Source organism: Falco cherrug, chromosome 8 (assembly GCF_023634085.1).
Source record: "Falco cherrug isolate bFalChe1 chromosome 8, bFalChe1.pri, whole genome shotgun sequence".
NCBI classification, from domain to species: Eukaryota; Metazoa; Chordata; class Aves; order Falconiformes; family Falconidae; genus Falco; species Falco cherrug.
In genome coordinates this window covers 51,606,555-51,625,274 of record NC_073704.1, presented here as the reverse complement: position 1 = coordinate 51,625,274, position 18,720 = coordinate 51,606,555, and the positions used below count along the sequence as shown (strand labels likewise).

Here is an 18,720-nt window from a genome sequence, read left to right as displayed (position 1 = left end):
TATTTGCTGTTCATTCAGCTTCAAGACACATTTCTATGTAATAAACATTTCAGTAATGGTATTTCCATGATCTAAAAGAATCAAGAATTAAGAATATACTTAGAAAAAACCGCTACTGGTTTAAAAATTATTTTTGACTGACTCCCTAGTTATTCAGGGTTTAACTGACCCATTTTGTTTACCAGAGATACAGGTTATAACATTGCTGGTAAGTGCGATGGAAGTGTGATTCCCAGCAATGCAACATCATTTCCTAAGGCATGGTTATTGATCGTTTCTTTCTCCATAATTAGATGGTTTACAAGACACAGATAATAAGGCACATTTATGTGCCTATTTATGTTGTAAAAATGGTTTACACTTACATGCAGAGATGATATAATTTGGCTTGGCATAGCAAGTAGGACACTAGGCCTTTAACTGTGGTAGGCATTCAATGTTCCTGATTCCCAGCCCAACACTGGGAACACCACCTGATAATGTTTTGCTGTGTACTAAGACATAGAAGATGAGAATGAAAACATTTCCTGACAGATTTCATTCTAATGAGGATTTATATTGAGCTCAACTCGAATTTTAAAGCTCACACCTGTAGACCAAAAAAATCTATTCTAAACCTCAAAAATATGTTCAGGAGGGTTACTCAATAAACAAAATGCTAACATTTCTAGCACCTCACTTGTTTGTTTATAAACATTGACAGATAGTGATGTGAAGTTGACTATATCATGAATGATCGGTTCCAGAAGTGACTTCCTTCTGGGTGAAATTGCCATGCTGGCAAAACATAGAAAAAGGTTGTGCAAGTATTCTGAAAAGCCATGAATATGAGTGCTTCATAGGGTATTACAGAACAAGAATCTTTATGCTTTCATTTTTCAAATCTAATGGAGCAATAGGATTGGTTTTTTAGAGCTAATGTTGTTTAAATAGAAGGCTGGAGGGCATCCATGTTTCCCTAATCTTACTCACTGAGAACAGAATTAAGCTTTTTGCTCCTCTTGTTAATTTATAGTGAGATTTTAGAGCAATCTTTTCTAAAAGCGATGTACGTTATTGGGGAAGAGAGATTACATATAGTGTTAACAGATGACAATTACATGCAATAAAATACAGCCAGAAAAAATGAAGAGAGTTCACACTAAAAAAGACCTAGTCGGATTGCATTTCAGTAATGGCCATTAACTTAACTCCATCTCTTGAGCTCTCCCAGCTATAGCAGAAAGTTGCAGGAGCTGAATAATAGCAACAGGCAAAAATGATTCCCCAAGTGCCTTAGATTTCACACGCAGAGATGCATAGAACAGTTTTAAAAGAAATGAAAGAAAGAGGAGAAAAGCAGATGGAAGGGGAGAGGAAGGTAAACCAAAAAATAAAACTGAAGTTCACCTAATTTCGTTATACCTTTTTACAACTAGATATAGCTAGATAATTTAAAATAAAGTAGAAAATTAACTCTAACTAACCCCATGATGCAGAAGAATATCTGAATCTATTTCTCTCTTTTATTTCTAATCCTTTCCTTCTCTTGCCACTAAAATGAATAGCCATAACATTAGTAAAAAGAGATACGTAATTATATAACTTCCAGTAAACAAAATGTAAGAAAACATATTTATACAAAGTTCCAGCTCAAAAAAAAAAAAAAAAAAAAGAAAAAAAAAATTGAAATAATCATCTTAAGTTATGGAGGCTTATCTGAATCATCTGATCACATTTTAGACTCCTCCAGAGTTCTCAGAAGTATAAATGCTTCACTTCAAGCTCAGGCTGTTCAAAGTGAATGATGTGTGCTTGTTGCTATAATTACCTCTCTTGTTCCATACTGGCTATACAAGTTTGTTTCATCCCTCTACATTTTCCTGTCCTCCCTGGGGGTAGCATAGATTTCCTCTCTCTGCCCACAAGTTTTATACTGTGGTATAACACAGTTTTTGTCAACTGCATTGGTCTTTTCTCATAGATCTGAAGATGGAAATCCTTTATTTAACCAACGTGCCTGAACTTTCTGCTGGAGAAACAGATTCTAGACTAGGTGCAACATTTCAGCTTTTGGTTCTTTGCCAGGACTGCTAACGCTGGTCCCTGTTTGTGGTAAATTTGGTGACAATTGGCCATGAGCCCATTTTATTGTTCCTGGAAATATTTAAAAAGGGACAATAATCCTCATGCTCACTCATGACTTGAAACCAATCAATTGTGCAATGCAAAATCTGCACTGCGATTTTTCAGTACAGTGAACTAGAAAACACAGTAAATACTATAAACTGGTTTTATTGAAAACACTCTCAATAAATGCACTCCAAAGGGCTTTTTTAAAAAGAGTTTTCACAAACTTACAGAAAGGAAATAAAAAACAAGTTAAATTTTTAATTTTCAACCTTTCTGTGTAAACACTTGCTGTAGCCACATTCATCTGAATCTGCAAGTATGGAAAATAGATGCTCTAACTATAACTACAAAGGGCTAAAATTTATGAAGTAATAATGTGCAGCCACTGTGAGTGCACGTCTTGGGGAAGGTGTAGAATGGCTGTAGGATAAACCAGTTTGCTATGATTGAAAGTTTTATGGCGACAAATACAAAAAAATAATTGCCATGTAATATTTTAGAAGGCTGTGAAGAGGTTTAAGAATTGGAATGCTTTACTCAAAATGGCTGACAAGTACCAGCGAGGAGACTGAGAGCTGCTCAATGACTAGCAGAAGGCTTGTAAAATCCACAGCATGATACTTAGCTGCTGTGTTGCTGCGTATCATCCTGTTCAGTGGAAAACAGCGTAAATATTCACAGGAATCTAGCCAGTCTTTAAATCTCATTGTAGGCATTGTTTTCAGAAATGACTGTTTGATTACTGCCAATCTAGGACTTTCATGTGCTATAATGACTGAAAAGTAATCAGCTGGGAGTACTCGTTTGTGCTACTCTAGTAATTTCTGGGTTTAGAATACCCATTTTGAGACTTGTGTGCTCAGTCCCTATGCCATCTTAGTGTTTCGGCTGATTTTTTTGACAAATAAACTTAAGTGTTTAATTAGGGTTAAACTAATTAGTTGTTGGCTATTCAGTGCCGCTACAGGTCTTTTTCTTCAGGCACTTTGTGGCTACTCAGATTCTGCTTATAAACAGCAATGTAATAACAAGCAGATTCCAGGAGGGTTAATGGACTTTTGTGTGAAGTTTCTTAATAGAACACATGGAAATAGTTAAAAATAATTCTCTACGTAGAAAAGTTAAAGGACTGAGCCACAGCAAGTACAAAATGGTATATCTTATTTAAAATCATAGGAATTATAGAGATTTTGACCAGCTAAATATATGACCTCACATTTGAATGTTGAAAGACTGAGCAGTCCTGGTAGATTTTTGCATCAAAGAGTATAATTTCCCTTCTACTACTTGTAAAAAGTTGTGAAAATCATGTCCCTGTGGATTACAAAATTTTTGAAAGAGATATCCTATGTGAGTTATTGCTCACTAATGAAATAAGATGTGCACAATCTGTCCCTCAGCTTAGACTGAAAAATTTTTGCTGCTGTCCGTGATTTTAAATAATGTACAGTGTATCTTTAACAACATATGGTAGTGTCTTTGCAAGAAATGTGATGTATGATTCTTCTGGAAATTACATTAGAGTGTCTCTGATATAGATCTCACAGAACAGCAGAGATCATCAAAACTTATAATGCTGACTTTCTGTTAAAAATTAACAAACACAGTAGTTTGAAATGGATAATCCATGCTTTATTTAAACAAAATTTAAACAAAAGGACTTGAAAGGATACTAATGTAAGACAGCTAAATAACATTAATATAATTATTTGTTAAATGTTACTAAAGTTACGGTTATTTTTACATAGGTATCAATCTTACTTTCATGGAAGCCAAAACAAAAAAGAAATTATAAATCACACTGAATCTATTAAAAACAGGAATGGATTCCCAAACTGTAATGTGGACTTCCATGGTTTTGGACTGCTAAGAGAATAGTGCATTGCTACATTAATGAAACCTGTAACTAATGGGCTTTGCTGTGTCTTCTGGACAAGGTTCAGAAAAAAAATTATTTTCCTAACACATCAATGATTCCTCAGCAGAGATATCCTCTTGGCCTGATTGAACTAATCTTCTGCTGTTTCAATATGTTTCAACATATTTCTAGAATAGAAATAACGCCTTTACATTAGGGAGTCTGTAAAAGAGGCTATGCCAATGAAATAGGGTATCTTTCATTAGTACTTCATCCTTTGCTTGAACCCAGTTTAACCTGTAGGCTTAACTACTTTACTTAACTACTAAAAAGTAGGCACCTTTGCCCACAGAAGTTACCCTTGCTCCGTCAATGATTATATGTTGCCCAGATGGTATTGCAAAAAACTTAATGGATGATGCACCAGCAAAGATCTGGAGAATCTGGTCCTGAACATTTGGTTTGTGTAATCTCAGTTTGTGCTAAAGTGACACTTCACCAATGGGCGCTCAAAACAGATATATAAACGTTGTAAATTGAGTAACAACTTTTTAAAAGCAGAATTAGGATTTGTATGTGTATTTCATAGTGAGAAAGATAAGAAACATGAGTTAAAACTCTTTTTAGCCCTTGCTGTGGTAAAAACCACATTCGCAGAATGAGGTTTGTATGTAATTGTAGAGTGAGATGCCAATTCATGGATCTTTACAGATTTTTTCAAAAAAACCTTTCAAAATATGACTCAATCTTGTGCTGTCATTCCCCTCAAATACTTGTGTAGCCTAAATTATTGCACTTTCTGACCTAAATTAGTAAACGCTTATTAGTCTGTAGAGATTTCTGCCCTCTATCTGCTTTGTGAACATGTATTTCAAGTAATTTGACACCTACAAAGAGCCCCCCCAGATGTTAAGCACACTCATGTTTGTTACATATATATATATATATATATTAAAAAAAATATATATATGTAAGTAATTACAACCATAGTCACCTAATTCAGGCTTAGCTGGCAAATTGAGGAGGGATTGGACCACATGTCCTTCAAAAGTGCTTTCTGACTTTAATTACTATATGACTTGAAGTTTCACATTTGGGTTCTGACCTTCTTAAGCCACCTCTTTTTGAAATAGGGAACCAGGATTTATATAGAGCAATTTTGCAGACATCTTGGAATGGCATTGCCAGAAGTGGGAATATTTCACACAATGAGATTTTGTATCAGTATCTGAAACATTGACTTTCAAAAAATTATACTGTAATCTGCAAATAGGTAAATATATGTTTCTTTGCATACCTGCATTCCTAGATTTGAAAAATTCTAGCAGTCATAAAAATAAAACCAGACTTTAATGTGCATTTGGGTATAATCTGGACTTTATTGAATTTGTTCTGGACAGTAAAAGCACTTGGAAAATGTAGGCCATATAATCAGAAGGACTGGTCTGAAAGTCTTGAGGAGATGAAAAGGGCTTTGTCATTATAACTTTCATTAGCATTAATGGAAATTAAAGCAGCTAAAACCCTGCTTATCTAGATAAAGATGCACCTCTGATTGTTCAGACTTGTGTGCAGTTTTACACAGACAGACATTTAGACAATTGGATACCCATGCTAACTTATGATCCGCTTGGAATTTGGATAAAAGCTGGAATTCAGAGCCCTTTTTCCCTAGTTACGTTGGCTATGTTCCCCCTCTATCACACTAATCTCATAAAGCATTTGCTGTTTTTTAAGATTTGGAGCACCAAAATGACTTACAATGGCAGATAAGCAAACAAATAGCTATTTCTTTCCTACAAATAATTAGCAAGAAGAAATGGAAGTTTTACTGACTGTGGGTTGCTGTTCAATAAGGTTGTTTGAGATTTGAGACAAGTGCTATACAAATGTAATTTTTTATCTTCTAATCTTGCACTATCCAGCACATCGGACTCTACTAACTAGCTGCTTGACTTCTGAAGCTTTCTTATTAGATGAGTATTCAGGAACACATTGTCTTTGTGAAAGAATGCATTTGATTTACTTTTTTTTCCCCATTCAGAAAAAACTATTCTTTCCAGAGAATGGATGTTTAATTTGTTATAAAACAGAAGTATGGCTTTTTATACTGAAATCTAGCCTTTTTCATTCACTTTGCACAGACTGAAAACATAAAATCTAGTACCTTCTGTTTGCAAAGACTTTATTTAGAAGGATTTCCTTTCCTGCAGGAGGGAAAACCTTGCTTCAGTTACATTCCCTTGAATTACAATTAGATCTTTGAACTCCAGACAGCTGAATAAACAGATTTCCCCCACCAATTTAATTATCCTGGCCTGTCAGTACCAGCAGAATACTATATAGCACATGGCCAATTAAAACTCCGCTTCTGATTGCCTCTAAAACACTACAAGTTCAGGCCTGTGTAGCCAGAGGAAGGAGGTCAGATTGCCTATTCCCAATCTGGGAAGCTGAAGCTCCCAGAGGCATATCAATGGCACAGGATGGGTTACGTGGTACCTGGAGGCTGCAGTCAGTGGTACTCAGTATATGTAACGAAGGCACAGATTAATCTAGCTTCACTAGAAGCTTCCAGGCTCAGTTCAATGCTATGCAAGACTGGCTGTCTTGTGCGTGCTGTGTATTCCTAGTTGTTACAGCCCTATGCGCAGCCTCAGGCTGCTTCAAATTTCACTGTACCTTCAGCATCTCCTCAGAAGCAGAGCCTTATACAGAGGCACAGATGTGCCATGGCTCTTTCCTTGTAGGCTGTGCCATGGGCAAGAAAGGAGCTAAAGCCTCATTCATATTTCAGTTATATTTGTACAGTTGGCTTACAGCTCCCAAATGCCCAGCATGGGAAAGCCTTCAGGCCGTCCACTCTAGGTAGGTCTAAGCAGGATGCAGCAGGACAGCACTGTAGGGAGGAGTGGGCCAGACCTCATAGAGCGAAGATCTCTGTTAACAGAATGGCACTCTGAGACTAGTCATCCCCTCAGTATTGCACCCATGGCCATGGTCAGCTGCATCTGCTTTCAGTCTTGCCTGCCAATCATGAGTTCCAGCCCCCACGGGAATCTAATTCTCTCTGTTCTTTCCCATTTCTGTACAGATTCTAGCTGAAACAGGAAAAAAGTTACTTTTTCTGCTTTGTACCCATGTGTATACAAACTCCACCCACTGGCTGAAGACATTTGTAGTATTATTAGGTTTTTCACATCCATCAGAATTCAAACTTTGTCACAGAAGCAGGTCAAGAAAGAAGGGCACTGGCATATTATGGAGAAAACTTATAGTTACTTAGCACTACTTAGATGATTACCACTGACATTCTGAAATTAATCTGATTTCATTCTGATGACATTCTGAAGTGAATCTGATGATGTCATATTCTAAAATAGTTTCTATGTTCTTCTCTAGAACTGGAGGCACAGATTCTGAGAAAACAGAACATTATTAAGGCTAGTCTATACATTTCTTATTCCTATCTTGCCCTTTATACTGTGCCAAACAGGTTGAATTATACTAGATCTGTCATACTACCCAGCAGCAGAAAGAAAACTGGTAGACAGACTTTATATCCTCTCTGGGTTTTGGTTAGCAAAAGTGGAAATGAAAACCATTGGCAAAAAAATGTGCTGAACTTTCTAAATGTACAATAAGCTCAAGTTCATCAGAGTGGAGAAAAGCTGTGTGACTGCTTGTTTGAATGACTCTAATTATTGGTCTTGTCAGTAATGTCTTGCATCAAAACTGTTCTTTCAAAGAGAAGTAACGCAACAACACTGTGTACATACTAAGTGATATTTTGGTGGAGAGTTACATAAGCTAAGTGACAATTAGATTTGTTTCGTAGCAGGTCCCACCTGAGTCAGTGAGAAGAAAAAGTAGGTATGCCAAAGGTGATAAGCGTTGATGTTCTTTTGAATAGACAGAATATGATCTCAACTGTGCTAAAAGGAAATGTTGCTGAAGTGAACTGTAACCTCAACTGTTATGTGACATCTTTGTTGTGAGTGTCCTTTCATAAAGCAAGCAATTTTTCAATGTTTTGTACAGTACTGTTAAAACCTGATTTATGTGTGTATTATCTCCAAAAAGATTGCCTACAAACTCATGTTTTTCAAAGCTTTCCATTTCTTCATTTTTATATCTTTAACAGTTCCACCCAAAAGGGAGATGATGATTATGAAGATTACACATCAAATAAGACTTGGGTTTTGACTCCCAAAGTCCATGAGAGTGATGTCACTCTTATTTTAAATGGCCTGCTGGAAGGATATGACAACAAGTTGAGACCTGACATAGGAGGTATGTTGAGTTTCTTTGCAGACCACTTTTTATTGAGCAGTGTAGAGAAAGAATTTTCATTCCATATTATGCTACACAGGAAGGAGAATCCATTCACAATAGTTATTAAAACAAAATCAATGTAGTAAAACATCAGTTTCAGGAAAAGTCGTTGTGATTTTAGAAGCTGACATAAATTAAGATTGCTAAATCTATCCTCAGACATCTTATAAGACTGTTGTGATTTGCTGAATCAGACTGCTTGTAATGCACCTGCATAGAAAGTGTGGAATTTAACTTCTGGGAAATAGAAAAGCAAGTTTTTATCTTATTTTTATATCTCAGAATCACAAATAACATATTGGAAAGGAAGATCAAAATGAGAATAACGCAGCCTAGTCCTGGCATGATGCGATGAACACAGACAGAGCCTCTAAAAGCAGCAGGTCTGCATTGACTGATGCAGCAGGGGCCCTCACTTGCACAGCAGGGCAAGAAGTGACTGGGGAATGCGATACAGAGGAAGCGGTCCACGAAAGATAACTGCAGCCGAGTAAGGCCAACTTCCCTAGATTTCCCCCACAGCCAAAATAAGTAGATAGAACAAAGCCTGCACTTCTCATGGCAGTCTCATTTGACTTTTGCAGGGATCTTCCCCTCCACCGATTACTGAGGCAGCTCAAAGAGAGAAATCTCCCTGCGTTGCTGCAAGTCAGTTTGAGAAGGCACTATGTGTGCACAGAACAGGCAGGCAATACCTCTGTAGAAGAGGATACAGTAGTAATAAGATTACAGAAATACACAAAGAGAATTCATGGATGTGGCAGGCAGAGGAAAGCAGAGAGCAGCAAGGTTAATGAAGGAAGCTGTTTCAAACAAGTTTGTAGAGGTTTATAAACTAAGGATTTTTTCACAGTGAGGGATGAGTATTTAACCTTCGATGTATGTATATAGTGTAAATTAGCAGAGGAATTTGTCTTACTCTCCCAGTCCAAGACTTTAGAGAACAGAGAGGAATTAAGCCTTCATAAAGGCACCCGGGAAAAAAACAATCATGTTTTAGTCAAGGTGTATAAGAATAATAAAGCTACAATTGAGTAATTTCGAAGTAAATTAATCTAACAACTGTTTTTCATTCATGTTTTAGAGCCCTGAGTATTATTTTTCACTTTGGGCTCATGAAATTGTTACTTACCTACAGCCATCTCTGCAGGCAACAGCAGTCATGTTGCATTCGGCATTATAATGTAAAATGAGTGATGCAAGAAAGACATCATAAGAATATGTAAGGATATGTTTGCTTTCATTGATAGTGTTTTGTTAGGTGTGTTGTTGTGACCTGACACAAAATATACATACTCTCAGTCAGATATGACTCAGTCTAAGGTAAGGACACTGGGTTTAGTATTTGTTCTCATAGTATAAGTGAAATCACTCTGATAGAATAAAAGATATAAAATTTGTCTCAGACTGTTTCTAATTAATTTCAAACTGGAGGCATCATTCAAATTTATATTTGTTGTATATACACATTTAAATGTGAGGCAAACATAGCTACACAAAAGAGATACTATAATAATCTTTTGCTTGTGTTTGACTTTTATGTAGTTGATTTTGACCTTCACTCATGTTTCTGATTCTTGTTTCTCTTACAGTTAAACCGACGGTAATTCACACTGACATGTATGTAAATAGCATTGGGCCTGTGAATGCTATCAATATGGTAGGTAAATGGTTGCCAATTTTCCTATAATGTTCACTTTGTTATAAAGCCTCCTTCATGACATTACAAAGTTTCCATTAGTTTTAATGTTGTCAAAACATCAATGTTTTAATGTGATATACCTATATTATTTTTAAAATCTATTATTATTATTATTATTATTTTATTATTATTATTACGGATGTGAGGATTATATGAACTATGAATCTCTACAAGACAGGGAAACTGAGCTATATGCTGAAAAGAATGTAATAATAATACTTTTAATATATCCTCACACTTCTATGCGCTCTACTTCCAAGCACTTTCTGACAGTTTAACTCCTGTAAAACTGAGTTTCCAGGTTGATACAAAATAAGGAAAGCCATCTACCAGTGACATTGCCACTCTTGCCACCAAGATATAAAAAGAAAAAAGCCTAAATCCTCTCTCCTCTCTCTTTCCAGAGTTCTTACAGGAAAAATTAATTATAACTTTATACAGGCGAGGGAAAGTGATCTAGCCTTAGCACAATGTCTACTTCATTCCTGTGGTTTTCATGTGTAGAAAATGTCATATTGCTCTTTTCCATTCAACATTTCCCTTTGCACCTTCTGGCTGCCCAGTGGTGCCAGGGAAAGTGTGACTTCACCACTACTGATATTAACTGGGGGGCACAGGCAATTAAGGCACTCAAGAAGTCAGCTCAAATTTTTCCTGTCCTAGATCCAAGAGAATAAGCCAGTGTTCTCTGACCTGATCAGGTGTGGGTTGAGGTGCAGGGACATGGAATTAGAAAGGTGTATATAACACTCAACTGCATCTTAGTTGTACTTGTTAATGGGCAGTGGGAAAATAACAGAATAAATTGTTTTTAAACAATAATATTTGGTAAACCATGCCCTTAAAAATTGTTTTTATGAGTTCTAGTATCACCTTTTGTAGTTCTTTTTTTTTTCTTTTTTTTTGGTATGAAATTAAGTAAAGCATATCAGGACTTGCGTGAAATGCTCAGTGCTATGTTTTCATCAGTATTTCTGGTTAACACAACAGGAATATACAATTGATATATTTTTCGCTCAAACGTGGTATGACAGACGTCTGAAGTTCAACAGCACTATAAAAGTGCTCAGATTAAACAGCAACATGGTTGGGAAGATCTGGATACCAGACACATTTTTCCGTAATTCCAAGAAAGCTGATGCTCATTGGATAACAACTCCTAACAGGATGCTCAGGATCTGGAATGACGGCAGAGTGTTGTACACATTGAGGTATTTATACCTGACTTTAATTTCAGTTTCTCTAGGGAAAGCCAAAGAGAAAGGCCCTGTGAATTTAGGTAATTTGATATTAACCTGAAGGAAAAAACATTGTTTTTTCCTATTTACTTATGCATACAACCCTGAAAAAGGGAAATATTTAGAATGTCTGCATGCAATTTATTTTATATAGAAACAGTAAAGAGTTTTTCATTCTTGCTATAGATTGTACTATCTCACTCCACAACAGTCATGTTCCTATGCTAAAATGAATATAAGCATTGTTATAGTAATTAATCTTCATTTTCAGGTACGTTGTATTGTTTGCCACTGGTTTGGTCTATATTACCTTTTACCTTTTTATTGGGTTAAACTGACTAATTCAAAATATCCTTGAATTAAGTAGACGGTATAAAAAGAGGTATAAAAATATTATATACCCCCAAGGCTGCTTTTTCTGAATTGATTACAATTTAGCTAGGTGAAGCTCCACCCTGCAAAAGCATTTCCTTCTTCAAATATCTTATGAAAATAAGATTTATCGTCACAGCGTTGGTCATTTAAAGTTTACTCCAAAACCTACAGATAAGCCCTGTTCCACTAAAACCTTCATGAATCTGAACTTGATATGCTCATCTCCAGATTTCTTAGCCACATGTATAGCTTTTCTTTTGAGTGCCTTTAAAGAGTACCTTTAAAAACTATCTTTTCAATAATTAAGTTATGCATATACCTATATTTAAGTGTAACATATGCAGTATCTAACAACTCAAATATCATATTCCCTATGACCATGATACTTCCTAAATGTGAAAATCCTAAGTGCATTTTTGTTTTACCTTTTCTTACATGTAATATAGTATTTGCTTCTATGTAAAATGTAAAGACAATATTTGTTCAAGAGACTTTATCATTTAAAATGAGAGTACAGAATCCAAGATATTTGATATAAGACCATCTGAGTTTTTGACTGCATTTTTCCAGTGTTTTTTTCACTTTTTTTTTTTACTGGGTGCCAAAAATAAAGTTTTGAAAAAAAGTATACTCATTATAATTTTAATGAATAGATCTGAAGATTTGGTTAAGACAGTCTTTTAATGTTGCAACTGTCTGAAAGACAAAAATAAGTTTTATTTCACAGTTATTTTACATTCATTACATATTGCATCACCAGAAGAGATAACAGAATGATCAGAATTAAAATACAGTGCAAATCAAAGTCAGTCTGATACAGAAGATCCTCGGTCCACTTTTGAAATGCTAAATTTGGACTTAGCTACAGTACTGTGTCTTTGGATTTCATTACCTTTCACTTCCAACCCCTCAGTTTCTTTCATTAGAAAGAGATATATCTGCTAGAATTTAGAAACAGTTATCTGTTATTAACTTATACCTAGTAGTTCTAGTGAGCCACAGCAAGCACCAGTAAGGATTCCACCTACATTAATCCAGAAGTGGAATTTGATAGTATCATCACGGATCTGGGATTCTGTCTTGAAGAGAAGATGGCTTTGGAAAAGCCGCTTTATTTTCTCAATCACCTCCCCCCAGGCTCAAGAACAGTCCATCCTGACCAGCAGGAATTTATGTAAAGTTATCAGGAAGACTGGATGGATCAGCACAAAGCTCCTCACAAAACTCAAATGTGAAAAGAAAATGTACTAGAGGTGGAAGCAGGGGCAAGTGACCCAGGAGGAATACAGAGATACTGTCCCAGCACTCAGGGACAGGGTTAGAAAAGCCAAAGTTTGTCTGGAGTCAGATTTGACGTAGGACGTGAAAGCAAGAGGGGTTTCTACACTTATACCTTCAGCAAAAGGAAGACCAGTGAAAATGTGGGTGCAATGCTTCACATGAATGGGGACCTTGTCACAAAGGACAGCGAAAATGCCAAGGTACACAATGCCTTCTCTGCCTCAGTCTTTACTGGTAAACCCCTGCCTTCAGCAATCCCATGCCCCTGAGATCAGTATGAAAGTGGAGCAAGGAAGGAGGATCAGGTATGGGCTAAAACAGTTGACATTAAGGTGGATTAAATGTACCTGAACTGGCAGGCTCAAAGTTTTGGGAGCAGTGGCATGAAGGCCAACTGAGAAGCAGTCACTAGTGATGTACTCCCCAGTTTTGTACCGGGCCAAATAATTTACATCTTCACATCTTCGTTTAAGACCTGGACAATAGGACAGAGTGCACCCTCAGCACGTCTGCACATAATACATAACTGGGAAGAGTGAGTGGTATATCATAGGCTTGTGCTGTCTCTCAGAGGGACTGCAACATGCTGGAGAAATGGGCCAACAGGAATCTCATGGAGTTCAACAAAGGAAAATGTTGTTCTGAGCCAGGGGAGGAATAACCCCATGCAGCAGTACAGGGTACAGGTTGATCAGGTGAAAAGCACCTTGCAGAAAAAGATCTGGGATCCTGGTGAAGCAAAGGCAAGCAGTGTCCTGGACTGCATTAGGAAGACCGTTGCCAGCATGTCAATGGAGATGATCCTTCTGCTCTGCCCAGCGCTAGTGAGACACATCTGGAGTGCTGGGTCCAGTGTGAGGCTACACGGTACAAAAGGGATATTCACTTACTGGAGCGAGTGCAGTGAAGGCCCAATAAAATGCTGAAGGGCTGGGAGCATCTGATGTGCTGGGAGAGGCTGGGACTATCCAGCTTAGAGAAGAGAAGGCTCAGGAGATCTTATCAAAGTGGATAATGTGGGTGGGGGTAAAGAAGGCAGGGGTTGGAAGGTAAAGAAGGCAGAGACATAATCTCACTGGTATCCAGTGACAGGACAGGAGGCAATGGGCACAAACTGAAGTACAGGAAATTCTGTTTAAATATAAGAAGAAACTTTTTTTACTGTGAGAATGGTCAAGGAGTAGAAGAGATTGCCCAGAAAACTCCACACTTGGAGATGTTCAGAGCCTGGATCATGCTTTGTGTTGAGGAATGAAATCTACTCAATTTCACAAGAGAAAACAAATAAAAACCAGCAGTAAATCTGAGCCTATCCAAAATTCAAAAAGTGTTAAATACGTTCACCAGAGAAAAAGCAATATTGAAGGCAGAACTTAATAATTTTTTGGATCCATACTATAATTTTCTTGAAATGAAACTGAAGATGATGGGAATGAGAAGAGAAATAAAGGGCAATGATATTAGTGCACAGAATCAGCTCTCCTTCTGTGTCACAAACAGAACTTCCCTTAATTTCAAAGGATATCAGATTTGTTCCTAAATCCCTAATGCAGAAAAGTTTCCTTTTGACTTCATTAACTTGATAGCTAGTGACCACAGCATCCCCCTGCATCCCACAGTATGAGACTCAGGGAGTCATTTGCATGCAGTACCTACATGCAACAGCCACCAGATAAACCCAGCTCACACAGTTGCTCATTTGGACACTCAGGAATCAGCAAAGACCAGAATTCTACAGCTTTCCAAGAGACTCATGGAACTAAAAAACACCACTCTGCTCTTCCCCTTCCCCCTTCTTTTTCCTTTTTTCCTCCCTCACCCCACCTCCTCCTCCCCCCTTTCCAAAGTCCAAGTATCATGCAGTTCATGGCAGGGCTGGGGAAGTGTAGGATAGCAGCAGTTAAGGGACTGAATGGAAAATGGTAGAGTCTTTAGCAGGCAAATCAAGGGATACATCTCATATAAATTTTTATTTCTAAAAGTACATGTCTCTACCTGATCTACAGCACCTACACCACCTGAGTTATCATGGAGATTCTCCTGATATTCAGTGGAAATACCTTTCAGTACATTCCTCAGATTTCATTTAACTGTCTTAATTTGGAGTGAAATTAAGTATATCCTCAGAACACCTTTCCACTGGTATGAAGGCAATCTAGATGGCTGTCTTGGATGCAGATGTCTAAATCTGGACTCCCATCCATCATTTTTGAAATAGAATTTTTGTCACGTAAAATGCATTTCTCTAGTGCATTATGGCATGTTGTGACACAGAGATTTGTCATTGCTCATGAGATGACCTGTATATCTACTTATGGATTTGCCAGTCATGAGTAATGCTGCCATTTCAGATGCATGGGAACAGAACTTTAATATCTTATTCTATCACACAATCCAGAAAATAGATGATCAGGGCCTATGTAACCAAAAAAGAAACACTGCTTATCAGTAACCATGAAGTCTTCCTATGCTTGAAATACCCAAATTAAGACATACATATCATTTTGCTTTATATAGATATTATATTTGCATGTTTCATAGTCAGGTTCCATATTAGTAAGAATCTCATTTTGCTTGCCTTGATGTAGTTTTCAGGACAAACTTCTCAAGTACATTCTGCATATCCTGATCTCTTTCTCCTCAGGCTGACAATTGATGCTGAGTGTCAGCTACAGTTACACAACTTCCCAATGGATGCCCATTCCTGCCCCCTGGAATTTTCAAGCTGTAAGTAATATGCCTAGAAATACCCCTTTTCTGATCCATACTGAACCAATTATACATTTATATTTACATACCTACAATCAGTGAGGGTTACCTTCCTAACTAGATATACTCCAATGGTTTTCAGTTTTATTTTGACCTCATCTTCAAGTACATGAATCATGTATGTTCACAAATACAACTAAGGAATGCTACAATTTCTGGGATCTACGTGATTAATTTATGCTTATATCTTAGCATAACAGTAGAAATTTTTGCTTTCAGCGTCAAAGCCTCATGGCCTGATACTTTCTCTCTGCACAGAGGTGTTTTACTATTGCAGTAGTTGGAGCCAAGAGTTTGGCATTTTGCAGTCAGGTCAAGGTGTGAATTCCCAGTCCAGTTGCAGAATTTTTGGCCATAATTGAAGAATGTGCAAAATTGTATCCTATTGAGTCTGCAAAACTAAAATACTAATTCTTGAAAAATTACCTCAAGTGTTATTTTAATTTATAATAAGTAAAATAAAATGTAACATTAAATAAAAGACACTACCAAGTATCTTGAGAAAAATATATCTATAATTCAGTTGCAATATGCTTCATCAGTTTTTTTGAGAAATAGGAAATAGGTTTTTTACTCCCCAAAGTACACTAAAATCCCAGCAATGACTGCGAAACAAAGCATTCTGTATTTTCCATTGCAATAAGATGGCTACCCAAGAGAAGAGATCATTTACCAGTGGAAGCGCAGCTCAGTGGAGGTGGGGGACACCAGGTCCTGGAGGCTTTACCAGTTCTCCTTTACAGGATTAAGGAATACAACTGAGGTGGTGAAGACTACTTCAGGTAAGACAACCGATCTGTTTACCTTCAGATTAAGTTAGGATTTTATTTACAGAAAGAAAAAAAAGATGCCTCTGTTTAAAACTTAGCATTGGCACTTCACTGAACCATTACAGGTTTTTAAATACTTATGGAACCATTCAGGCTTTAGTATTTCTGAAGAAAAACTCACAGGAGAAAAAATAAATTGTCCACTCTTGTTCTTCAAGAAATACCTAAAACTGTCAAGAGAAAGCCACTACTACAAGGGTGGTGGTGGTCGTGGTGGTGGTGAGGGGAGTTTCTATCCTGCTTCAGTATAGAAAACAGCACAGCTGAGCCACTAAATGGCAATCTGATACTGATTTGAATATTTTACAATCCTCTTCCACCCTTCAGAAGCAGAAAGTAGGCCTGCACAGAAATGACATTCAAAATCCCAACTGCTTTACTACAGTAGCTCCAAGTTTATTTTGTTCCTGAAAACAGGGCACATTCTACTCTCATTAAAGAGAACAGCCTTACAAATCAGTGTCTCACGTGATTTTCCTGCATATTTCTATCTCCTTGGAAACAAGTAATGGAACTTAACATGATAAATGAGGAAGTACTCAACGTTTAATAAAAATAGCAATTTTAACCCTACTAACTAAGCAGGAAAATACATTCTTCTAGACATATATATTATTACTCGGTGGAAAGAAAATCAGTGAATATGAGAAAGGACACAAAGAGGAATTGTATATTAATATTCTGGTATGTGCCTGATATCCCTTTGCTTTTGATTTCTCAGTTTCAAAAAGACCAGTGAAATGAAAGCAGGTGTTGGTTTTTTTTTTCAGGTTGCTTTTGATTGTTACCTTATTTTATTGTTCTGAAAAATATATTGATTTAAATTCAGACATCTGTGTTAATTCTGACTTCAAAAATATCCCCATCCATTTTATTTCTAAAAGGTCAGGTTGCTATTGTATTCAGAGGGAGAGTGAGATATTCTAGAGTTGAGAGGAGCCTGCTGTGCATTGCACTGGAGTGCAAACAAGGAGGATGAGCATTAGTTCAAGTTCCAGCTCCTGAATCACTGGACATTAAGCACCAATGACATGTTCAGTCTTATGACCAGGGCAAAAATGGGATGAAGCCTCCCAGCTGTAGCCACATTTGTCTTATGGCATCTTCTGCCATTTTAGCTGAGGAAGATATTTAGTCAGCTATTCAAGAAAGCACCTGACCTTTCTCATTTTCCCAGGAAAACAGAAATAAAGGTGTAAAAGAGAGCAGTTTGTGTGGGAGCCATAGCTGCTAATAACCACCATTACATATGACGTGGCAAATTGCTCTTAACGCAAAAAATATAAACAGCAATACATCTCATCTAAGACTGCTCCTGCAACAGGCAAAGCACAAAAGGCAGCAGTGTACCCAAGTGTGGTCTAAGGTCTCATCCTGCCCAGGTTGAAAACTAATTTTATTTCAGCCTTAATTTGAGGATTTCTTATTTGCTCTTCTCTTTCCTTTTCTGCTTCAACCATTCTCTAATAAACATTTTTGTCAGAGATAGAAAGTAATAAAATCTTAACGTGCTTACAAGCTTCAGATCCACTGATTCACCTTGCACTGGTGAATCAAAATCACTCTAATGTTCTGCTAGCGTGAAGAAAGTACGTACTGGGAAACAAATAGTAAAACACAGAAAGCAATAAGATACTAGTATTTTTAGTATTTTATTTGTATTTATAAAAATATATTTATATAATTTAGTATTTTATTAATGAAGTACTAATCACAATGTTGCATCAGTAGTTTTTAATATGACAACACACCAGCCCTTTTAATATACTTTTAAAAAAATCAGCAGCTAGCACGCACTTTAAAGCAGCAAAGAGTCACTCTAGTAAACACTCAATTCATAAGAAGAAATATTTGTGAAAGCTACTCCACCTGCTGAGCTGCTTTCAAAGACCTGCTGAGTATAAAAAAATTGGAAAAATGTCCTGCATATATATTTCTTCTTCTGTTTGATTTGTTTTTATGACCACAGATATGCAAGAAAGTTATATTTGATTTTGATCTAGGTGCAGTATCTAAATAATTAGAAGGTGAGAAAAAAACCCCAAAACAACAAAATAGAGATTGTCATAAATCTGGTCTATCTCCTACAAATATTTTCTTAAAGCTGGTGGAGCTGAAGAGTGTTCATTGCTTACTTAAGTGCCTTATTAGCATGTTGGGAGCTACATGAAGTCCAGCATTCCTCAGCCAGACCCCTACTCTACCTGTAATTACTCTCTT

The 18,720-nt window shown here is 36.8% G+C and overlaps 1 protein-coding gene across 2 annotated transcripts in view; it reads left to right on the top strand.

The window, feature by feature from the left end:
• The window catches only part of GABRG2 (gamma-aminobutyric acid type A receptor subunit gamma2), a 69,016-nt gene that overhangs the window by 15,402 nt on the left and 34,894 nt on the right, over positions 1-18,720 (top strand). For both annotated transcript variants that reach the window (XM_055719172.1, XM_055719171.1), the window contains exons 2-6: positions 8,115-8,263; positions 9,898-9,965; positions 10,998-11,218; positions 15,546-15,628; positions 16,315-16,452. In XM_055719172.1, the coding sequence (XP_055575147.1) occupies positions 8,115-8,263; positions 9,898-9,965; positions 10,998-11,218; positions 15,546-15,628; positions 16,315-16,452 (659 nt within the window). The remainder of the gene's footprint in view (positions 1-8,114; positions 8,264-9,897; positions 9,966-10,997; positions 11,219-15,545; positions 15,629-16,314; positions 16,453-18,720) is intronic.